We start from the raw sequence: 19,729 nt of genomic DNA on the forward strand, positions 1-19,729 counted from the left end.
CTTTTAAAATGAGCCCTTAGGGCACGTGAGCCAGCAGGGTACCTGCGTCCTGGCGTAAGGGAAAAGACAGCTTGAGTCGGGTTTCTGGCCCAGCAGTGAGGAGGTGAGGTGCCATTTAAAAACCAGCTCATGCCACCAGAAAATTGTTTGAAAAAGGGTTTTCGGCAGTGTGGCTAATACACAATTTTGCGGGCACGCTGGCTCTGGAGGGGGAGCAGAGGCGGTGCCAAGGCAGCCCCTGGTCGCACGCGGCTCCTCTTCCCCCTGTCCATCTGTCCCCAGGAAGGGATGGGGAAGGGAAAGGGAATGAGGCTGGGGTACTAATCACTGGGGTTCCCAAATGCCCTTTCCCGCTGCCCCAAGGGAAACAATTCCCTCTTGGCACAACCTCATCCCCTCTCCAAAAGGACCCCAAGCGCATCCGTGTCTCCAGAACCTCACAGCCTCACAATTTCCACTCCTGCCCTTAAAGCCCCGATCTTTCCAGTGCTCTCCACCACCCAAAGTGTTTTGGAGGCCCCAAACCACAATGGGGACGAGATGCCCGGCTCCCCCAGGCGCTGTGCCACTAAGCACACCCGTGCCACAGTCGCCAGGGACAGGCACCCGTGCCCCACGCTGCGCGGTCCCCATGGGAATGGGCAGCATCTGCATGGGGCCGGAGGGTCCCCCCCTCGGGGTTCGTTGTGGAAATAGGGCTGCGAGCCGCTTTCCTGAGGCTGGGAGGGGAGCAGAGGCGTGGAGACGTAAAGTCACAGCAGCTGCTCTGAGGAGCTATTTAGGGAAAAGCGGTGGATAAAGTTGTTGGAGGGCGATGGCTGGATACGCCCCAGAAGGAAGCCATTTCCTCCCTTCCTGGGAAATTTCCACTTCCAGCCCCAGCTCCCACTGCCTCGGCTCCCCCTCCAGGGCAGCCCTGCTGGCAGCCGCCAGTGGGAGGAGGAATTATCCCCGCAGGGCTGAAACTCTCCCCGTTTATTTCAGCTCCCTTAATTACCATGCAGGTAGGAATCTCAGCAGAGTGGGGTCGTGCCTTGTGCGCCCTGCCACATCCACCAACAGCCCCAAATGCTTTTATGGGACGTGGCAGGCAGCAGGGCTCCCACAAAGGTGATCTTCACCTGCGTTTCCATGTCTGATGAGAGCTGGATGACACCATGTGGTTGTTTCCCCATTTAGGCACGGATGGTCTCACACCACATTGTTTTTGGCTCAACCTGGGGAAGGAGGGAGGGAGAACCAGCAGTCAGCACCAGGTCGGTACAGATCTGGGGCTAAATCTCCAGCCCCTGCCACATGTGTCACCTGCAAGGCTCAGCCAGCCCACAGCGATGATGAGAAGTTAAATTGGGACCGGCACGGGGAGCCACGGGTGCGCAGCATCCCCAGGAGGGTGGTGCTGAGGGACCAGGGAAATCGGAGGTGTCCACCCGGGAGCATGACTCGACCTGTGCTTCACAGGGCCGTGGGCTTCATCTTGGGGGTGCAATCGGAGCTTTTTTTTCCAGGCTGACCTTTATAACTGCCAGGGCAGTGGTTCTGGCTGCAAACAGGATTTGTGTTCCTGACTTGTTGAAATTGGGCATTTCTGATGGCTGCAAGGCAGCTCCCTAAGCTGGGGCTGCGTTACGAAACCACGAGCCACAGAGCCGGGAGCAGGGTGGACTGGGGAAAATCTGCATTTTTGCACGGGAAAAAAACTTGTGGTTTTTGTTCGTTTGTTCGTTTTTAAGACCCTGAAGGGCTTTGCCAGCAAAGCGGGAGACACACACGGGAGCTGGGGCTGCAGACAAGCCGTCAGCCGGCGCTGTGTTGCCTCGCCGCCGTAGGAGCGGAGCTGGCTCTTCCTCCAGCTGCGTTGGGCTCCCAGGGGACAGGAGACGTGGCGTGGGGATGGCACGGGTGTCACCACCCTGAGCCGCTCGTCCCTGCTGCGAGGCATCCGGCCGTGCGCCAGGTCCGTCCGTCCGCCTGTCTGTCTGTCCTTCAGGTGGGGTCTGGGCTGGGAGCAGAGAGATCATGGGGGGGAAACATCCCATGGGGCTGGTCAAGGATCATTTAGGGAGAGGGAGCGGGTTGGGGTTCCCCTGCCAGCCCTGAAGGACTCAGGAAACCCTAATCCAGGCCTCGGTGAAGGGGGGAGAAAGGGTTAATTACAGCCGAGGTGCTGCTTTCTCCTTCTTGATGTTGAAACCCTTTCGTTTTCATGGGAAAAGGATTGGAGGCAGCGGTGACCTGTTGCTAACCCCTAAATCTCCTTTCCCTGGGCAGGGCCGAGGCCTCGCTGCCTGCACCAGGCAGGGCTGGGCAGGGGCTGAGCCCCGAGCCCCCGCACCACGTCCCCACCGAGCCCCGCACCCAGCTGCCTGCAAGAGCCTCGTGCTGTGGGGATTTGGGCAAGCTCTCCTGGAGACGGCGAGGCTGCTGCTTGTAAATCCATTAAAATAAAGGCCAGGAGGGAAATGCATTTTCCATACCCTCCGTTAGGGCACCTCTCTCACCCCCCAGGGCATTCGCAGCCCCTGGGCAGCACCCTTGGGGACAGGCAGGTCCTGTGTTCCCAGCCCAGGGCTAACTGCGAGCAGTGTGGGTTTGTAGGATAAAACCTCTCTGGAAATGGGTTTTCCATGCTCTGGCAGTGCTGTGGGTACGTCTGCCCTGGTCATTGAACTGCGGTGGGGAGGGACTTGGTTGGTGCTGGGATCAGAGTCGGTGACAGCAGAGTGTTTGGTGGCACAGGGAAATGGTGCTGGTGCTGCTGCTGCTGGTGCTGCTGCTGGTGCTGCTGCTGGTGCTGCTGCTGGTGCTGCTGGTGCTGCTGGTGCTGCAGGTGGCCGTGGTGCCACCATGGGTGGCAGCCACCCTGCTGCCCTGAAGGTCTCTCTCTGGGGTGGCCGTGGCGCCGCGCCGGGCACCTTCCCCTTCCCCTGCGGCAGCTCCCAGGCACCGCGGGCAGCCGGTGCTGGAGGAGATGGGCAGGTGTTTTTGGGGACGATTTGTGGTGTTTTGGTGGCTCCAAGCCGCGGCACGCTGAGGGTTTGGAGCAGCTGCCCCACTGGCAGAGCCTGAACTTGGCTCCACCCCTTGGGGAGCTGTGGTCTCCCCACCAGCATCCCTGCAGAGCTCGGGCTGGTTTGGGGCCGTGAGGCAGCAGCGCCCAGCCTGGGGACAACAAGACCCCACTGGGGCCCCTGCCCATGTCCCCCTCCCCTCTCTGGAGCCCCCCTTTCCCCCCCCCCCGGGCCTGGCTTGCTCTCAGGCAGTGCCAGGGATCAGCCGATGCCTTAATACTGCTCCTGGTGACAGCTGGAGGCTGCTGCTGCCTGCGGGGGCTTTGCTCTCTGCGCCCCCCCCTGCCACCGACGGGGGCCCCGGGGCTGCTCTGTGCCCGTCTGGGGGGCACCAGGGGCGGGTGGCCAACCAGTCCCCACCAGTTAAGTCAGCAAAGGGGCTGGAAGGTGCTGGTGGGGGGGGGGGGAATGGGACCCGAGTGCAGCGCCAACCCCTGCACACCCACCCGGCTGCCCCTGGGGGTGGGCTGCAGGGGGCAATGCCCGGCTGGGGATGGGGAGGGATTGGGGGGGGGGGGGGGGTGCTCTGCATGGGCTGTGCCAGTTCGTGGTGTTGTTTTTCCCTCCTGGGGATGTCGGGGGGGGGGGCTTTGGCCCCCGTGCACCCCAAGCCTGGGACCACCGCTGGCTGCAAAGGCACAAATCGGGGAGGGGGCTGCGGCCAGCCCCGAGGTGGCAGCGAGGCGGGAGGGCAGGGGCCCGGAGGACATCTGTCTCGTCCTTCTGCCAAGCCTCCTCCTCCTCCTCCTCCTCCTCCTCCGCCCCCCCCGGCCCCGGCCGTGCCCGCATCCCAGCCTCCGGCCCCCAGCACCGCCGGCTCCCCCCGGGCGTCCCGGGCATGGCTCCCGGGGGGCGGCCGGCATGAAGCCGGGGGGGGGGGGGGGCCCGTCCCCTCCGTCCTCCCCCCCCCTAAAACACCTGCTGGCATCGGGCGAGCTCGGGCCCCCCCTCCCGTGCGCACCCACCCCTCTCCCGCTCCCTCCTTCCTCCGCTCCCATCCCTGCCGCAGCTGCAGAGCTTCCTCCTCCTCCTCCTCCTCCTCCTCTTCCAAGGACGAGTCCGGGACCGACGGGCGGCCGCTGGACCCCCCCGGCCCCCCCGGCCCCCCACCCTACCTCCCACCCCATCCCTTCCCCTTCCCCTTCCCCTTCCCCCGCGCATCCCGCACCGGGCCGGCCCCGCCGGGCGCACCGGGGACCGATCCTGCCCCCGGGGGCTGCCCCGCGGCGGGGGGGCGGGGGGGGGCCGCTGGGAGCCGTGCCCCGGCCCCGGGACGTGCAGCCCCCCCGGAGGTGCGGGGCATGTAGGCAGCCGGAGCAGCGCTGGTCCCGTAAGTACCGGGCGGGCTGGGGGCGGCCGAGCCCCCCGACGGGCTCCGCTGCCACCGGGAGGAACTTTTAGGGGGGAGTTGGGTGGGATTTTATTTGGGGGGGGGAGGGGGGCTGCTTGGGTTATTTCCCAACCCGTTCCCTCTGTCCTCACGTCCTGGGGTGAGGATGAAAAATCAGCTTGGGTTATTTTTAAGGGGGGTGGGAGAGAGCCCCCCCCCCCAAAAATAAAGGACCCCCCCACACCTTGGTGCCCCCAGCCCCGTCCCCCCAGCACCTTGCGTAACGCAGCGGGAGGAGGACGCTCGGGGTTTATTTTGGGTTAATCCATCTTCGACCTTTCCTAAGCTGCGTTTGGGTGCGTGCGGGTGCGGGGTCCGCCGGGCCCCTGCCCGCAACTGGTGCCCGGTGAGGAGGAGGAGGAGGAGGAGGAGGAGGATGAGGAGGGTGATGCTGGGTGCTGGAGGATGAAGGTTGAAAGGAGACGGCGCTCGCCGCTGGCTGCCGCCGCTTCTCCCCCCAACAATCCCTAGGTCCCCAGCCAAGAGTTGGTTTTGGGGAGGTTTTGGGGAGGTTTTGCTGCTTTTCCTCTTTCGGGGGGCTCTGGTGAGGTCCCTGCCCCTCACCTGGGCAGCACCAAACCCGTTTCCCATCCCCAGCAGTGCCCCGGGCATCCATCCCCGCCAGGGTCCGCTTCCTTCTGTCCTTTCCGTCCCCCTCCCCTGCCCGTGCTGTCTCTTCCCTGTGGTTTTCAGGCTCGGAGGGTGTTTGGTTTTTTTTTGAGATAAGGTTTCTCTTTCTCGGGAGGTGTTTTGCATTTCGGGGTTTTATTTCTCCCCTCCATGAGGTCAAAATATCTGCATGAGCTCTCCCCTGGCTGTGCTGGGGCTCGGAGCAGGGAAGGGACAGATGGAGGGAGGGCAAAAAGGAGGTTTAAAACCAGGAGCAAACTTTCCCTGTTGCATTAAAATAATATTTCAGGAGGTGGAGGAGGGTGAGGGCTCGAGTAGTGCCTGGAGCAGCTTTCTGCGAGCGCTTGGCTTCTCAGGTGAAGCTGCGCAGAGGAAAGGGGGTAAGCTGCCAGAAACCCCCCAAAAGCACCAAAAAGCCACTGAGCAGCCCCGTTGGTGTCCTCTTGTCCCAGAGGAGGCTGCTGGGAGGTGGCATTGCTGTGCCCCCGTGCCTCGTCCTGCCCCAGGTTCATGCTGACACCAGGGCTGGCCGCCTGCCCCTCTTCCCAGAGGAGCCAGCGGGGTTTGGCAAATCCCCTGGGGCACCAAACAGGACACGCTCGGTCCTCCTCCTCCTCTACCTCCAGCAGCCTTCCTGCAGCTTGTGTTCTCCCCCCCAGATCCCATTTCACACCCCCCCCCAGAAGAAGAAGCTGCAGGGCACCGCGCTGGCTGCGCCCCAGCACCTCCCTGCGCTTCGCAGCCCAAACCCGGCCATTTTGGAGCAGGGCTGGCTCCGACCCGAGCCCCAGCAGCTGCCCAAGGGGCTCAGCCGGCCTCCAGCCCCCGCCGGCCTCCTCTGAGGCCACACCGGGCACAATGCTGCAGCCCCGCTGCTGCGCAGAGCCCCAGCCCCGCAGCCCCAGCCCCTCCACGCTGGCTCCCTGGCAAGGATGGGGATTTATTCCCCCGGGGGTTTGAGCGGCAGCTCAACAGGGTTTTGTGCCCGTGCCCACCTCCTGTCCCTGCAATCGTCACCGTGCTCTGGGGGTGAGGGCCAGGGGCTCGCTTCTGGTCCATTTTCCCCAAATCCATCCCCATTTGGAGCCTGGCTGGGAGCAGCCCCTTCGCAGGCAGCACTCGGCTTTGCAGGAGGGTTTTTTTTTGGAGTCTGTGCTTGGATTAATCGGTGCTGGAGGAGTCCCCCCGAGCCCAGGTGTGAGGAAGAGGAGGAGGATTTGCAGCCCGGCCGTCCCGTGCTAGCTGGGGATGGGAGAAGTGCCAGGGCTGGTGGAAGGAGCCTGATCAGCCGCCGCGAGGGCTCGGGGTATATTTAAACGTCCTTGAGGAAGAATCAGCTGGGCAAAGCCGCTGGGAGGGCGGCTCTGTTTGTTTTGGGTGGCGTGTTGCTCCCCTTCCTCCCCGCTCGGGTAGCCGGTGCCGGATTCCCGATGAATTATTTATCTCGGGACTAAAAATACCCGGGAATGGCGGCGAGGAGCGGGCGGCGCGGTCCACCCCGCTGCCGGCCCGGCCGTGCCGTAGCGTGGGACGGTGCCAACATGAGTCACCGGCCGCCCTCCCCGGCCAAGGGGCCGCGGCCACCGCCTTGGCGTCGTGGCTGCCGCGGTGCGGGACGGCAGGAGGGGGCGAGGAGGGCAGGGCGGACCCCCCGGTGCCGTGGGAAGGGGCGCCAGGGGTGGCCGTGCCCCTGCCCCAAAGCTCATGCCCACGCTGCGATGCCAGGTCCTGGCATCAGGGTGCACTCGTTGGGGTTATTTCATGTGTTTTCTGTCCAAACTGTCAGCGGTGCTTTTGGCAACGAGGGGTTTGTGTACTGAGGGGCTGAGCATCGGCACGGCACGGAGGGGTCCCCAGGGCAGCCCGTACCCCGAATCCAACCCCAACCTCGGGCTGTGCCGAGGGTGCGTTAAGCAACAGCGGCTTTTAATTGCCAGTGACGATTCCGAGTGACGACTCCGAGCGCCAGCTGGCAGCTGGCATCTCGCTGCACGCAGTGATATCGGGCCATGGCCAGCGCCACCGTGGCTGGTGGTGGTCCTGGGGCAACAGGGCTCGGGGAGGGAGGGGAATCGGCGTTCCCTGCAGGTTTTAATTATAGGGTGAGCTCCATCACAGGGGAGCAGCGCCGTGCACATCCCCAGGGGATGTCACCCCCTGGCACAGGCTGGCGTGTTGGATGTGCTGGGGTGGCAGGCTCTGCAGAGCGCCGAGGCAGGGCTCCGTGCGGCTGAATCCTCGCACAAGGGCACCTTTCGGTCGGCTCCCAGCCCACCCCCTGCCCGCTCGGCCGCCTCGCACAGCCCCAGGGCCGGGGGATGAGGAGGGCACCCGCAGGGCACGTGTGATGCAGTGGGGCTCCTGCCCTGGCGGCACAGCTGTGGCTGGTGCAAAGGGGCCACCACCAGTCCTGGAGAGCCAAAAATCAGTTACTGCATTGATGCCGGGCAGCTAAAGGTGATTTATTTTTTTTTCTCCCCTCTATAAGCGCTGCTCTCACCCTGGGTGTTGAACCTGGGTGCCAGCACGGCCGAAGCTGGCGGAGCAGGCGGTGATGGCGGATTTTGGTGCTTGCAGGCACCAGGCAGGCAGGTGGCCTTCCAGGCAGCATGGAGCTGGTGGGGGCTTGGGGCAGGAGCCGAGGGGCTCTCGCTGCCCGTCCCCAGCCCCGCTGCACCCCGAGCCCCTTTGCCTGGCCGGGGAGCTGCGCTCTGCGCTGCAGAGGAGGGTGCGGAGGGGGACGTCAGCTTTCAGCCTTTAAATATTTCAGGTGACTGTCAGCTGCGGAGGGAGGCACGAAGGAGCATCCAGCTCCTCCTGTCACCTCCGGCTGCTGTTCCTGTCCCCTGCCAAGGGGGCAAGAAGAATCCTGATAGTGGTGGCCTGCAGGGGAAGGAGGGCAGTGGGGCTGGAAGGGGACACAGGTGGTGGGATGGGGATGGGGTGGAAGTGGGAAGCAGGGGCCGGCTGGGAAGGATTTGTGGGGCTGGGGCTGGGGGTAGGGATGTGGCACTGGGCACCAGCACCTCTGCACCCCCAAAGGGGCTGAGCTGAGGGATTCAGCCCTGTGCTCATCCCTGCACTGCATCCAGCCTCCGAAGGATGAGGGTCCCCTCGTTTATGGGGGTCACCCCCCTGCAGGGTGGTGCACAGAGGGGTTCTGGGCGAGCGGGGGTCCTGGCGGAGGACTGGATGCGAGGGGCTGTGTCGGTTCCTGCAGGGACGCGGCGGTGGACATGGGCAGAGTGCTGGCACCCGCTCTGCTACTGTCGCTGGTGCTGGGCTGCTCGGCCGCCTTCAGCGACATCCTGCTGCCCGGCCCCGAGGAGCCGGTGGTCAATGTGGCCGTGGTGTTCGGGGGCACATCCTACCCACTGCACATCCGCTCTCGCCTGAGCCCCCAGAGCTTCCTGGACATGCCCGTGGAGATCCACCCCATCACCGTCATCGTCAACGACACCAACCCCAGCACCCTCCTCACCCACATCTGCAACGTCCTGGCCAGCCACAAGATCCACGGCATCGTCTTCGAGGACAACGTCGGCACGGAGGCGGTGGCCCAGATCCTTGACTTCCTCTCCTCCCAGACCCAGGTCCCCGTCATCAGCATCAGCGGGGGGTCTGCAGTGGTCCTCACCCCGAAGGTGAGGCTTTCACCGGGGTTGTTCCCCGGGGGTTGACCCGTTGGCTTTCCAGGCAGGATTTGGCTCATCCCCTTCTCATCCCCTCCCTGTCTGCTTGTCCCATACCCGGCACCTGGGGAGTCCCGGTGCTGGCTCTACCTGGATGGCATCAGCAGCTCAGAGGGATCCCAGCTGTGTTCTTCAGGGCAGGGGCAAACATCTGGCTGCCCCCCCGAAGCTGTTTAGGGGATGCTTTCATGCTCTGGGGTCTAAACCCCCTGGGAGTCCCCTCTGCAGGTCTGCCCGTGCCAAGCTCCCCAAGCTGCGGGTAGGCGGCAGCAGGTGAGGTGGCCTTGGCTGGAGCCACCCCATTGCTATGGGCGGTGTTGTCCTGCAGCTATCCCCGAGGGGGGTCTGGGGGGTGATGCCCCTGCTCCTCAGCCCCCTCCGGCCATGTCTGCAGCTTCAAAGGAAAAAAAATCTGGAGGTGGAGGCGGTCTGCGTGGCGAAAGGCTGCTGCCTGCTCGCGACCTTCTGCAAATGCCATTCGCTGCATCATTTAAGACAGAATCAGCTCAATTAAGATTTGCTAATGAGAGGCCAGATGGCTGGGGAGGTGGGGCGGGCGATGGGAGGCGGCGGCAGGTAGTGGGGTGGGAGCTGCTCCCCGACACTCTTACAGGGAAGTGACCGGTCTCTGTTGGACACCCCTGGATGGGTTTTGGCCAACCACCCAGGAAGGCTTGGCCCTGTGCAATGGGGTGATGGCCATGGTTCTGCAGATCCCACAGGGACAACCTGGTCCCATTTTGGGTGTCTCCACCCGACAGACCCCACCAGCCCACAGCTCCTGCAGCTCTCCATGGTGGTGAATCCACGGGGGTCCGCAAGGGCGCTGCGGTGCCAAGCACCCCCTGACCCCTCCTCGTCCCGCAGGAACCCAGCTCGGCCTTCCTGCAGCTGGGCGTCTCCATCGAGCAGCAGATCCAAGTAATCTTCAAGGTGCTGGAGGAATACGACTGGGGCTCCTTCGCCGTCATCACCAGCCTCTACCCGGGCTACAACATCTTCCTGGACGTCATCCGCGCCTTCACAGACGCCAGCTACTTCGGCTGGGAGCTGCAGGACGTGCTCACCTTTGAGATGAGCCAGGAGCGGAGCGGCTCCAGGACGCAGCGGCTCCTGCGGCAGCTCGACGCCCAGGTGCTCATCGCCTACTGCTCGCGGGAGGAGGCCGAGTTCCTCTTCGCCATGGCCGAGCAGGCCGGCCTCGTGGGGCCGGGCTACGTCTGGATCGTGCCCAGCCTGGCGGTGGGCAACATGGAGCTGCCGCCCGCCTCCTTCCCCGTCGGCCTCATCAGCGTGGTGACGGAGAGCTGGAAACTCAGCCTGCGGCAGAAGGTGCGGGACGGGGTGGCCATCATCGCCATGGGGGCGGCCAGCTACTTCCGAGCCCACGGCTTCCTCCCGGACGTGGGGCGGGATTGCCGGGCGCCTGCCACCACCGTGACCAACAGCAGCTTCTACCGGTGAGGTCCGGGGAGCTCCGCGTTGTGCTGGGGATGTGGGGAGATGGAGGAGGGAAGGGGACGGGGAGGGCGATGGAGCTGATGGGCAGGGGGAGGGTGCTGGAGGCTGGTGGTGGTGCCTCTCCGCTTGGTTTCTTCTTGAGCATCTTGGGGCAACTCTTGGCTTCTCCTGTGCCGCTTCAGAAGCCCATGGGGGTCCCAGGAGGGGGTTTAAAGCTCTTTGAGGGCTCCTTTGGGGGCTGCAGCGTCAGCATCTGTGCTTCTGCCCCTCCTCACCCCGCAGCAGTCCGTCCTCATCGCCTCCTCACAGGCAGGGCTGTCCCAGCACCCCACTGCTCAGGGGCTAAACCGGGTCGCCTCTCCTGGCCCCAAAACATCTCCTCATGGTATTTTTCTGATCCAGGATCCCAGCTGGAGGCAGGGAGGGTCAGGGCCGTGTGGCGCTGGGGCCGTGCAGGCTGCAGGGCTCGGGCTCACCGTGTGCCGTGTCCCCACCAGGCACCTCCTCAACGTGACTTGGGAGCACCGGGACTTCTCCTTCAACGAGGGCGGCTACCTCGTCCGGCCCACCATGGTGGTGATCTCGCTCAACCAGCACCGACTCTGGGAGATGGTAGGAGCCCGGGGGCTGGGCATGGGCCAGGACCCCCCCAAACTCACTGTGGCTGAGATGCTCTGCGGTGGGGGATGAGCCCCGAAAGGGCGGGGGCCCCCCCGTAGCCCCCAGCCCCACACTGATGATGATGTCCTCTCACCCGGGGCAGGTGGGGAAATGGGAGCATGGCATCATCCACATGAAGTACCCGGTGTGGCCCCGCTACGGCGCCTTCCTGCAGCCCGTGGTCGACAACCGGCACCTGACGGTGGCCACGCTGGAGGAGCGGCCCTTCGTCATCGTGGAGAACACCGACCCCAGCACCGGCGTCTGCGTGCGCAACACCGTGCCCTGCCGCAAGCAGACCAACGCCTCCGCCAGGTGAGCAGGGCTGGTGCCCCTGTCCCCGGCCACCCCCCAGGACACGGGCTGGGAAGGTGCTGGCTTCAGCTGGGACAGGGCTGGAGGCAGGGCAGGAGGTGGCCCCACAGCCTGCCTGGTTGCAGTGATGCTGGGAATGGATCTGTGCTTACCCACCGGGGGCCTGGGGAGCCCATCAATGCCTCCTTCTCCTTCTCCTTCTCCTTCTCCTTCTCCTTCTCCTTCTCCTTCTCCTTCTCCTTCTCCTTCTCCTTCTCCTTCTCCTTCTCCTTCTCCTTCTCCTTCTCCTTCTCCTTCTCCTTCTCCTTCTCCTTCTCCTTCTCCTTCTCCTTCTCCTTCTCCTTCTCCTTCTCCTTCTCCTTCTCCTTCTCCTTCTCCTTCTCCTTCTCCTTCTCCTTCTCCTTCTCCTTCTCCTTCTCCTTCTCCTTCTCCTTCTCCTTCTCCTTCTCCTTCTCCTTCTCCTTCTCCTTCTCCTTCTCCTTCTCCTTCTCCTTCTCCTTCTCCTTCTCCTTCTCCTTCTCCTCCTTCTCCTTCTCCTTCTCCTTCTCCTTCTCCTTCTCCTTCTCCTCCTTCTCCTTCTCCTTCTCCTCCTTCTCCTTCTCCTTCTCCTTCTCCTTCTCCTCCTTCTCCTTCTCCTTCTCCTTCTCCTTCTCCTTCTCCTTCTCCTTCTCCTTCTCCTTCTCCTTCTCCTTCTCCTTCTCCTTCTCCTTCTCCTTCTCCTTCTTTCTCCTTCTCCTTCTCCTCCTTCTCCTCCTCCTCCTCCTCCTCCTTCATCTTCCACTTCCCTGTTTCCCTTCCCTTTCTCCCTTTCCCTTTCCCTTTCCCTTTCCCTTTCCCTTTCCCTTTGTTTTCCTTTCCCTCCTTCCCCCTCTCCCCTTCCCCCTCTCCCCTTCCCCCTCTCCCCTTCCCCCTCTCCCTTTTCCCCTTTTCCTTTCCCATTATTCCCTCTCCCCTTTCTCCTCTCCTCTTTCTCCTTTCCCCTTTCCCCTTTCCCATTCTCCATTTTCCCCTTCTCCTTCCTCTTCCCCTTTCCCCTTTTTCCCCTTTCCCCTTTTCCCTTTTTCTCATTTCCCCCTTTTCCCCTTTCTCCTTTGCCTTTTTTCTGATTTCCCCTTTTTTCCCTTACCCCTACCTCCTTCCCCTTCCCCTCCCATGCCACACCCCCACGCTCCCCACAGCCAGGACCAAGCCGAGCTCCCCAGCCCCGCGGGGGAGCTCTGCACCCCCCGGGGGGACCTGGACCCACATTTCCTTGTGGTGTTTCAGTGGCGATGGCCTGGCGGACCCCTACACCAAGCTGTGCTGCAAGGGCTTCTGCATCGACATCCTGAAGAAGCTGGCCAAGGCGGTGAAGTTCTCCTACGACCTCTACCTGGTGACCAACGGCAAGCACGGCAAGATCGTCCGCGGGGTGTGGAACGGCATGATCGGGGAGGTAGGGGGGGCGCGGGGCACAGACCCCCCCCCGGCCCTGCCCGGGGCACTGTTCGCCAGGGCACGGTGGTGCCTTCGGCTCTCCTCCTCCTCAGCCCGCCCTGAGCTCTCCCGGCCCTCCCCAGGTGTACTACCGGCGCGCCGACATGGCCATCGGCTCCCTCACCATCAACGAGGAGCGCTCCGAGATCGTCGACTTCTCCGTGCCCTTCGTGGAGACCGGCATCAGCGTGATGGTGGCGCGGAGCAACGGCACCGTCTCACCCTCTGCCTTCCTCGGTGAGCGCGGGCGGGCTCATCCCAGCCTTCCGCAGGGGTGGGTTGGAAATATTGCTGGGTTTTAATAATTTCAGAAAAAACAATCCTGTTTGCGAGCCACAGGGGAAGGCTGCGGCGCCGGCACCGGGGTTTTCTCCTCCTCTTGCCCAAGTAATCCTGTTATTATGGAGACTGAGGCAGGGATTGGGTTTTCCTCATTGTTACTTGCACAATGGAGTTGTGGGGTCGGAGGAGCCAGGGGTTTGCTGGCACCGAGCCCTGCTTTGGGACCTGAGCGCCCTGCTGCCCTCACCAGAGCCAACCTAAGCTGGGAAAACCCCGGTGCAGGGAGCCGGCGGTGCTAAAACTTCCCATGAGTTTTAAACGAGCAGAACTGCAGCCTAGGGAGGCGAGGAGACCAGCCAAGGTCACCACAAAATTCAGGCTGGAAGCTGGGGGGGTTCCTTGAGGCTTTCCCCAGAGACACAGCAGCAAGAGCCCAGCCTGGCCAGAGTGGGGCCGGGCTCCTGCTGGGGACACGCCGGAGGACAGGGGTGGCCCTGAGCACACATCCCCCCTATCCCCTGTCGAGGCTGGGGCCATTGCAGGGAGTAGATAACCCGTGATCCCGTGGGAAACCCCCAGCGATGGCCCCAGAGATGAGCAGCATCCCACGAGCATCCCCCACTGATGAGACCCAGGTGGTATCCGCAGCACAGCCACGTCTCCCTCGCAGCATCCCCCGTCCCTCTCGGCTCACCGAGGATCTGCTCGGTGATATTTGGGAGGACGAGCCCGGTCTTTTGGGGAGGGCTCCAGGGTGTCCCCACGGGGATATGGGGACATGTCTCGGGACCGATGGGGACCCTCCTGCCCTTTGCAGAGCCCTACAGCCCGGCTGTGTGGGTGATGATGTTCGTGATGTGCCTCACCGTGGTGGCCGTCACCGTCTTCGTGTTTGAGTACTTCAGCCCTGTCGGCTACAACCAGAACCTCACCAGCGGCAAAAGTGAGTTGGGGGAGGTGGGTGTGGGGAGGGCACACGTCCCCAGCCATGCTGACGCCTGTCCCCTCCGTCCCCATCCCCACCAGGGCCGGGCGGTCCCTCCTTCACCATCGGCAAGTCGGTGTGGCTGCTGTGGGCCCTGGTCTTCAACAACTCCGTGCCCATCGAGAACCCCAAGGGCACCACCAGCAAGATCATGGTGCTCGTCTGGGCCTTCTTCGCCGTCATCTTCCTTGCCAGCTACACGGCCAACCTGGCCGCCTTCATGATCCAGGAGCAGTACATCGACACTGTGTCGGGGCTGAGCGACAGGAAGGTGGGGGTGCACGGTTCTCCCCCAGGTCCCCCTCAAAAATTAAGGTTATCTGGGTGAGGAGACCTTCCCCTGGGGAAGGGGGGGGGGGGGGGGGGGGGGGGGGCACATCTTTGTGCCAGCCTGGTTGTGTGTGGGTGGGAGGATGGATGGGTGGCTTTGGGGACGTGGTGCGGACATGGGGAGGATATGGTGGGGACATGGGGGGACCTGGTGGGGACATGGGGGGGACACGGTCCCCATGTGACAGCGCTGCTGGGCTCCACGCTGCAGTTCCAGAAGCCGCAGGAGCAGTACCCCCCCTTCCGCTTCGGCACGGTCCCCAACGGCAGCACGGAGAGGAACATCCGCAGCAACTACCCCGACATGCACACCCACATGGTGAAGTACAACCAGCGCTCCGTGGAGGATGCCCTCACCAGCCTCAAAATGGGGTACGGCTCCCCCCTCAGCTGGGGTGGGGGTCCCCTGGGTGAAGTACAGCTCCACATAGCTCCCCAAGGCACGGTGTGATGCCTCCCCGGTGGGGTATGGTTTCTGAAATGGGGTCAGCCCCCCCCAAGTGAGCTACGGCTTCCCTAGCCTGGTTATAGCTCTTCAGGAGGGGTACGGCTCTCCAAGATGGGGTACGGCTCCATAAAGCTTTCCCAAATGGGATATACCCCCCCCCAGAAAAGAGTACAAACCCATGCAGAGACCATAGAGATTCCTACAGCCCCCCCCAAATAGGATGCATCCCCCCCAGATTGGGTTCCTCACCCCCCAGATAGGGTTGTGGCTCCCCAAGCTTGGGTTGAGATCCCCCAAAAAGTGTCCCACCCATTCCCGCTGGGTCACAGCCACCGGAAAGGGGCACAGCTCCCCAAAAAGGGGTCTGCACCCCCCATGGAACACCCCCCTCACCCGTCCCTCCCGGTGGCGGGCAGGAAGCTGGATGCCTTCATCTACGACGCGGCGGTGCTCAACTACATGGCGGGCAAGGACGAGGGCTGCAAGCTGGTGACCATCGGCTCGGGGAAGGTGTTCGCCACCACGGGCTACGGCATCGCCCTGCAGAAGGACTCGCGCTGGAAGCGGGCCATCGACCTGGCCCTGCTGCAGTTCCTGGGAGATGGTGCGTGCCCAGGGCAGCTTCTCGGGGGTCCCGTGCTCCTTGGGGGTTGTAGGGTGGGCCCGAGGGGCTGGGGGAGCCGGGTTGCACCTTTGAGGTGGCTTTAAATCTGGCTGTTGTTGTCCAGTTGGGTGGTGGTGGGGTTATTCCCTCGGGGGACCTCTGTTCTTCTTGCAGGCTGGAAAATCCTAAACAGGGCCATATGCAAAATCGGTGGGGCTGGGATGTGGGGAGGGGACAGGGCAGAGCTGGCACAAGGGACAAATGACATGGCAGAAATCCTGGAGGATCCAGGGGATGCTCAGGCTGGGGGCAGCAGCAAGGGCTGAGCCGAGAGCAGCTCTGGGGGCTTTGGGGGGATTTTATCTTCCTGGGGCTGTGCTGGGTAACCATGGTGGGTTTTCACCCCCCCCGTGGCTATGTGTGGTCCTAGGGGAGACCCAGAAGCTAGAGACGGTGTGGCTGTCGGGGATCTGCCAGAACGAGAAGAACGAGGTGATGAGCAGCAAGCTGGACATCGACAACATGGCCGGGGTCTTCTACATGCTGCTGGTGGCCATGGGGCTCAGCCTGCTGGTCTTCGCCTGGGAGCACCTCGTCTACTGGAAGCTGCGGCACAACGTCCCCAAATCCCACAAGCTCGACTTCCTCCTGGCCATCAGCAGGGTGCGTGCCCCCTGCCCTGGTGGTGCTGGGGACATTGGGGAGGGGACATCGGGGAGGGGACTTTGGAGGGCTTTGGTTTCTGCTGGCTTTTCAGTGCCTGGGGTGGTGTTGGGTGAGCAGTGGGGGACAGGAGCCACCCTGAGGTGGGGCAGGGGGCTCACGGAGAGATCTCAGCTTTGCCTTCACTCAATCAACTCATCTCAGGCCAGCTCCTGGCTCTTCCCAACCCACCCAAAATGATTTCTCGTGCTGGGGGTGTTGGCAGCCCTTGCACGGCTCTGGGAGCTGCTGACGGTGCGCCGTCCCTGCTCTCTCCGCAGGGCATTTACAGCTGCTTCAGCGGGGTGCAGACCCTGCCCAGCCCCGGGCGGGCGCCCACGCCCGACGTGACGGCGAGCTCGGCCCAAGCCAACGTGCTGAAGATGCTGCAGGCCGCCAAGGACATGGTGTCGACGGCCAGCGTGGGCGGCTCGCTGGAGCACGCCACGCGCACCATCGAGGACTGGAGCAACCGCAGCGAGCACCTCCAGACCACCTTCTCGCTCAGGACACCCCAGCTCGTGGTGCAGAACAGCACCGGCACCCACCGGGGTCTCTCCTCCGGCCTGGCCCCCGTCGAGAGGCTGGGCAGAGCCCACGCTCCCAAGGGGACCCCCCCGGGTCTCCCCTTGCCCATCCCCGTGGACTCGCGGCTGCCCGGGGAAGAGAAGCGGAGGGGAGCGAGCGAGCGCGTCCCCCGCGTCCTTCACCCCCTGAAGTTTCAGGGGGGCTGTGCTGGGGACAAAGCCCGCCGGGGCTGTGTGGTGGGCAGCTTGCCCCACCTCCTAGCGAAGACGGCACCGGAGGAGGATTTTGGGGAGCACATGGTGATGGGGAACCACATTGGTGCCCCCATTGCCACCCCGACGTCGCCCAGGGAGCTCCCGCTGCCAGACATCTACAGGGAGCACAAGCGGGGGGACCGGCTGCCCAACACCCCCCTGCTCTACGGGGATGGGGGACACCAGGGCTCAGGGACAGTGCCCCGGCTGCTCCCCACCTTGGAGACGAGGAGGGAGGTGGGAAACCCTTCCCTGCCTCCTGCCTGTGCCCACAGCTCCTTCCCAAAAGCCACCAGGACTTGCAGAGCGGAGCGGGAGCATCCAAGCCATCGGGCGAGCACAGCCAGGGCGTCCTGGGAGCGGGGTGAGAAGCACCGAGCCACGGCGCTGCGACACTGCGGCGCCCACCCACCCGCTGCCCGCACCGACATCCCCGACCTCTTCCCCGAAGCTGAGGCCGCCCACAGCTGTGGCCCCCACTGCCCCGAGGCCACCGGGCGGCTGGTGGGGACGGGATGGGCGCTGCGCTCGCCCGTGGCACGGCTGCCGTCGTACCGGGAAGCGTGCCAGCAAAAGCCCCATGGCACTGCGTGCGCGCCCTACGCCTACATGGACTCCTACGCTCACCTGCCCATCTATTTAGGGCACCTCTCCCGTGGGTCCCCGCCACCCCGTGAGCACCCTGGGGTGCTGGGGGGTGGCCGGGGCTCGGGGCGCTGGGACGGAGCCTGCAGAGGCTGGGGGAGGCGTGGGGAGCCGGGCTTTCTGCGGGCAGTGGGGCCGGAGAGGCTGGCGGCTCGCGGGGTGACGAGCCCCTGCGCCGGCGGGTCCTGGCGGCGGGTCTCCAGCCTGGAGTCGGAGGTGTGAGGGGGGACACGGGGGCTGCGCGGGCCGTGCTTGCTCCCCTCCTCTCCAGGGGGAGAAAAGCAAAGTGCCCTTTGCTCGGCTTCCCCGCAGGCAAGGCGGTGGCTCCCGGCCGGGCTGTGGCACGGTGCTCCTCCTGGGGATGTGCTCGAGCATCCCGGGGTCCTCCACCGCCGGCAGCGGGATGCTCCAACCCGGGTCTGTGCCCTCTGGGGGAGCCTCCTCGGGGCCGGACTGGGTTCGCCCCGCAGGCAGGGCTGGCTGGGGACACCGAACTCATCGCTGCCGTGTTTCCGTCATGTTTTGGCTCATTCAAGGGACTCAAAGCGCCACATCTAGGTCATTAAAGAGACATTTTAAACTGGCTGGGGACCCTTCTTCCACCGCTGGCAGTGAGCCCCGTGTTGCCCTTGGCTTTGTCCCCCTGGCCACAGCAATGCTCATGGTCCTGAGCCCCAGCCCCGCTCGCGTCTCCATGCCTGGCTGGCACCGCCGCTCCTGGGCGCAGGCTGGGATAGCTGCTGCAGAGCAAGATTTGGGGGAAATGTCCTTAATTCAGTTCCAGCCTGCTGGTTTCAGCCCTCATTACCAGCACAGCGGGTCCGAGGTGTCCCACAGGGCCACCACTCCTTGGCCCCCCCGGGCTTGCTCCTCCTTTCCTTGCCCCATCCCGGTCGGGTGGCTGGTGAGCAAGAGCACCAAAGGGATGTCCGCAAAGCCCCGCAGAGGTCAGGAAAGGTCTGAACACTCCTTGCCCAGGGACAGAAGCATTGGCAAGGCCTGCCTGTCCATCCATCTGTCCGTCCATCCATCCGTCCATCTGGCTGGGGTGAAACCCAGCCAGTGTCCCACCTCCCCCCCCGCAGCCTGGCTGCCATCGCGCTCTGGTGCTGACACTTTAATTCCCGTTACTTATTTATCACTGCAATTGTCTCTTAATTGCTTTGGCAGCCCCTCCGAAGGCCGCTTGGGGAGGGAGGAAGGTGGCGATGGAAAACTAAAGGCGATAAATGAATGAACATGGTGGGGGGAGCCTTCCCGCGCCACCCCCAGCCATGGCACCACTTTGCGTGGGGCAACTCTGGCCAGGCTGGTCCTCACCAGGGTCCAAGTGCCCTGTGGAGTTTTCCCCCAAATTGTGGCTTTCTGGCCCAAAAAAAGCCAGCACAGAGCGCTGCAACTTCGGCTGGGCTCAGTGGGGTCCAAAGCCAAGCCTGAGCAGGGTTTGGGGGCTGTAATAACAAAACAGAGCGGAAAAGGGGGAAAAAAAAATCCCCAGCCCACGTTTTATATTAATTAGTTATATCCCCGGTGACTCAGCAGAAGCCAAATGGATTCGCCTCATGTTTTATTGAAGGACTTTGCTGCGGAAGGCTGAGGGCAGCGAGGGATGGGGCACCCCGAGGTGCTGCCGGGGGAGGTGGCCCGGGGATGGGTGCCTACAGGGGGAGCACGGCCCCAGGCGCCACTCACAGCCGGACCCGGGGTTGGGCAGCCGGGGCCAGGGGCTCCCCCGTGTGCCCCCAGCACCCAGGTCCCCCCCACGGTGGTGGTGGTGGTATTTGCATTTCTAATTTATATGCTAATTGGGATGGGAAAAGCTGCTTTTTGGGGGGTAATTTGGGGTGCTGATGGGAGAGGAGCAGCCCCGAGGTCGGTCGGTGGGGGCTCCGGGCTGTCCAAAGCAGAAGTTGGGTATTTAACGCTTAGCAGGCTCTGAGCGATGGCATTTCTTCCTGGGGAAATGGGCTAATCAATCACTTTTTAATTCGGCCGCCTCTGGCACCCGCGCCGCCCTGGGCTGCCGTTTGTGTGCGCCCTGGGCGAGGAAACCGCTGCCGGCAGGGCTGCTGGCACCGCACCCCCCGGCACCCATCCTGCTCAACCCCTGCCTCTGCCAGCCCCGGCATCGCCGTGTCCCACGGGAGCTGCCCCAAGGTGTTCCCCCCGCAGCTATTTGGATAGGAATGGCTTTCCCTAAAATCGGGAATGTGCAACCAGAAAAGGAGAAGGGGCCGGGAAGGTGTCGGTCCCAAA

General features: G+C 63.7%; 1 protein-coding gene across 1 annotated transcript; it reads left to right on the forward strand.

Moving 5' to 3' along the window:
* The first annotated feature begins 4,268 nt into the window (after positions 1 to 4,268).
* Positions 4,269 to 18,057, forward strand: GRIN2C (glutamate ionotropic receptor NMDA type subunit 2C). Its single transcript, XM_066980266.1, has 13 exons — positions 4,269 to 4,401; positions 8,312 to 8,735; positions 9,651 to 10,243; positions 10,742 to 10,856; positions 11,008 to 11,219; positions 12,486 to 12,654; positions 12,779 to 12,932; positions 13,795 to 13,920; positions 14,004 to 14,233; positions 14,504 to 14,664; positions 15,157 to 15,344; positions 15,775 to 16,007; positions 16,328 to 18,057. Exons 2-13 carry the CDS (start codon positions 8,328 to 8,330, stop codon positions 17,693 to 17,695), a joined length of 3,957 nt encoding a protein of 1,318 aa, XP_066836367.1. The 5' UTR covers positions 4,269 to 4,401; positions 8,312 to 8,327; the 3' UTR covers positions 17,696 to 18,057.
* Positions 18,058 to 19,729: the final 1,672 nt, after the last annotated feature.

This window comes from Anser cygnoides, chromosome 19, assembly GCF_040182565.1.
Source record: "Anser cygnoides isolate HZ-2024a breed goose chromosome 19, Taihu_goose_T2T_genome, whole genome shotgun sequence".
Lineage (NCBI taxonomy): Eukaryota > Metazoa > Chordata > Aves > Anseriformes > Anatidae > Anser > Anser cygnoides.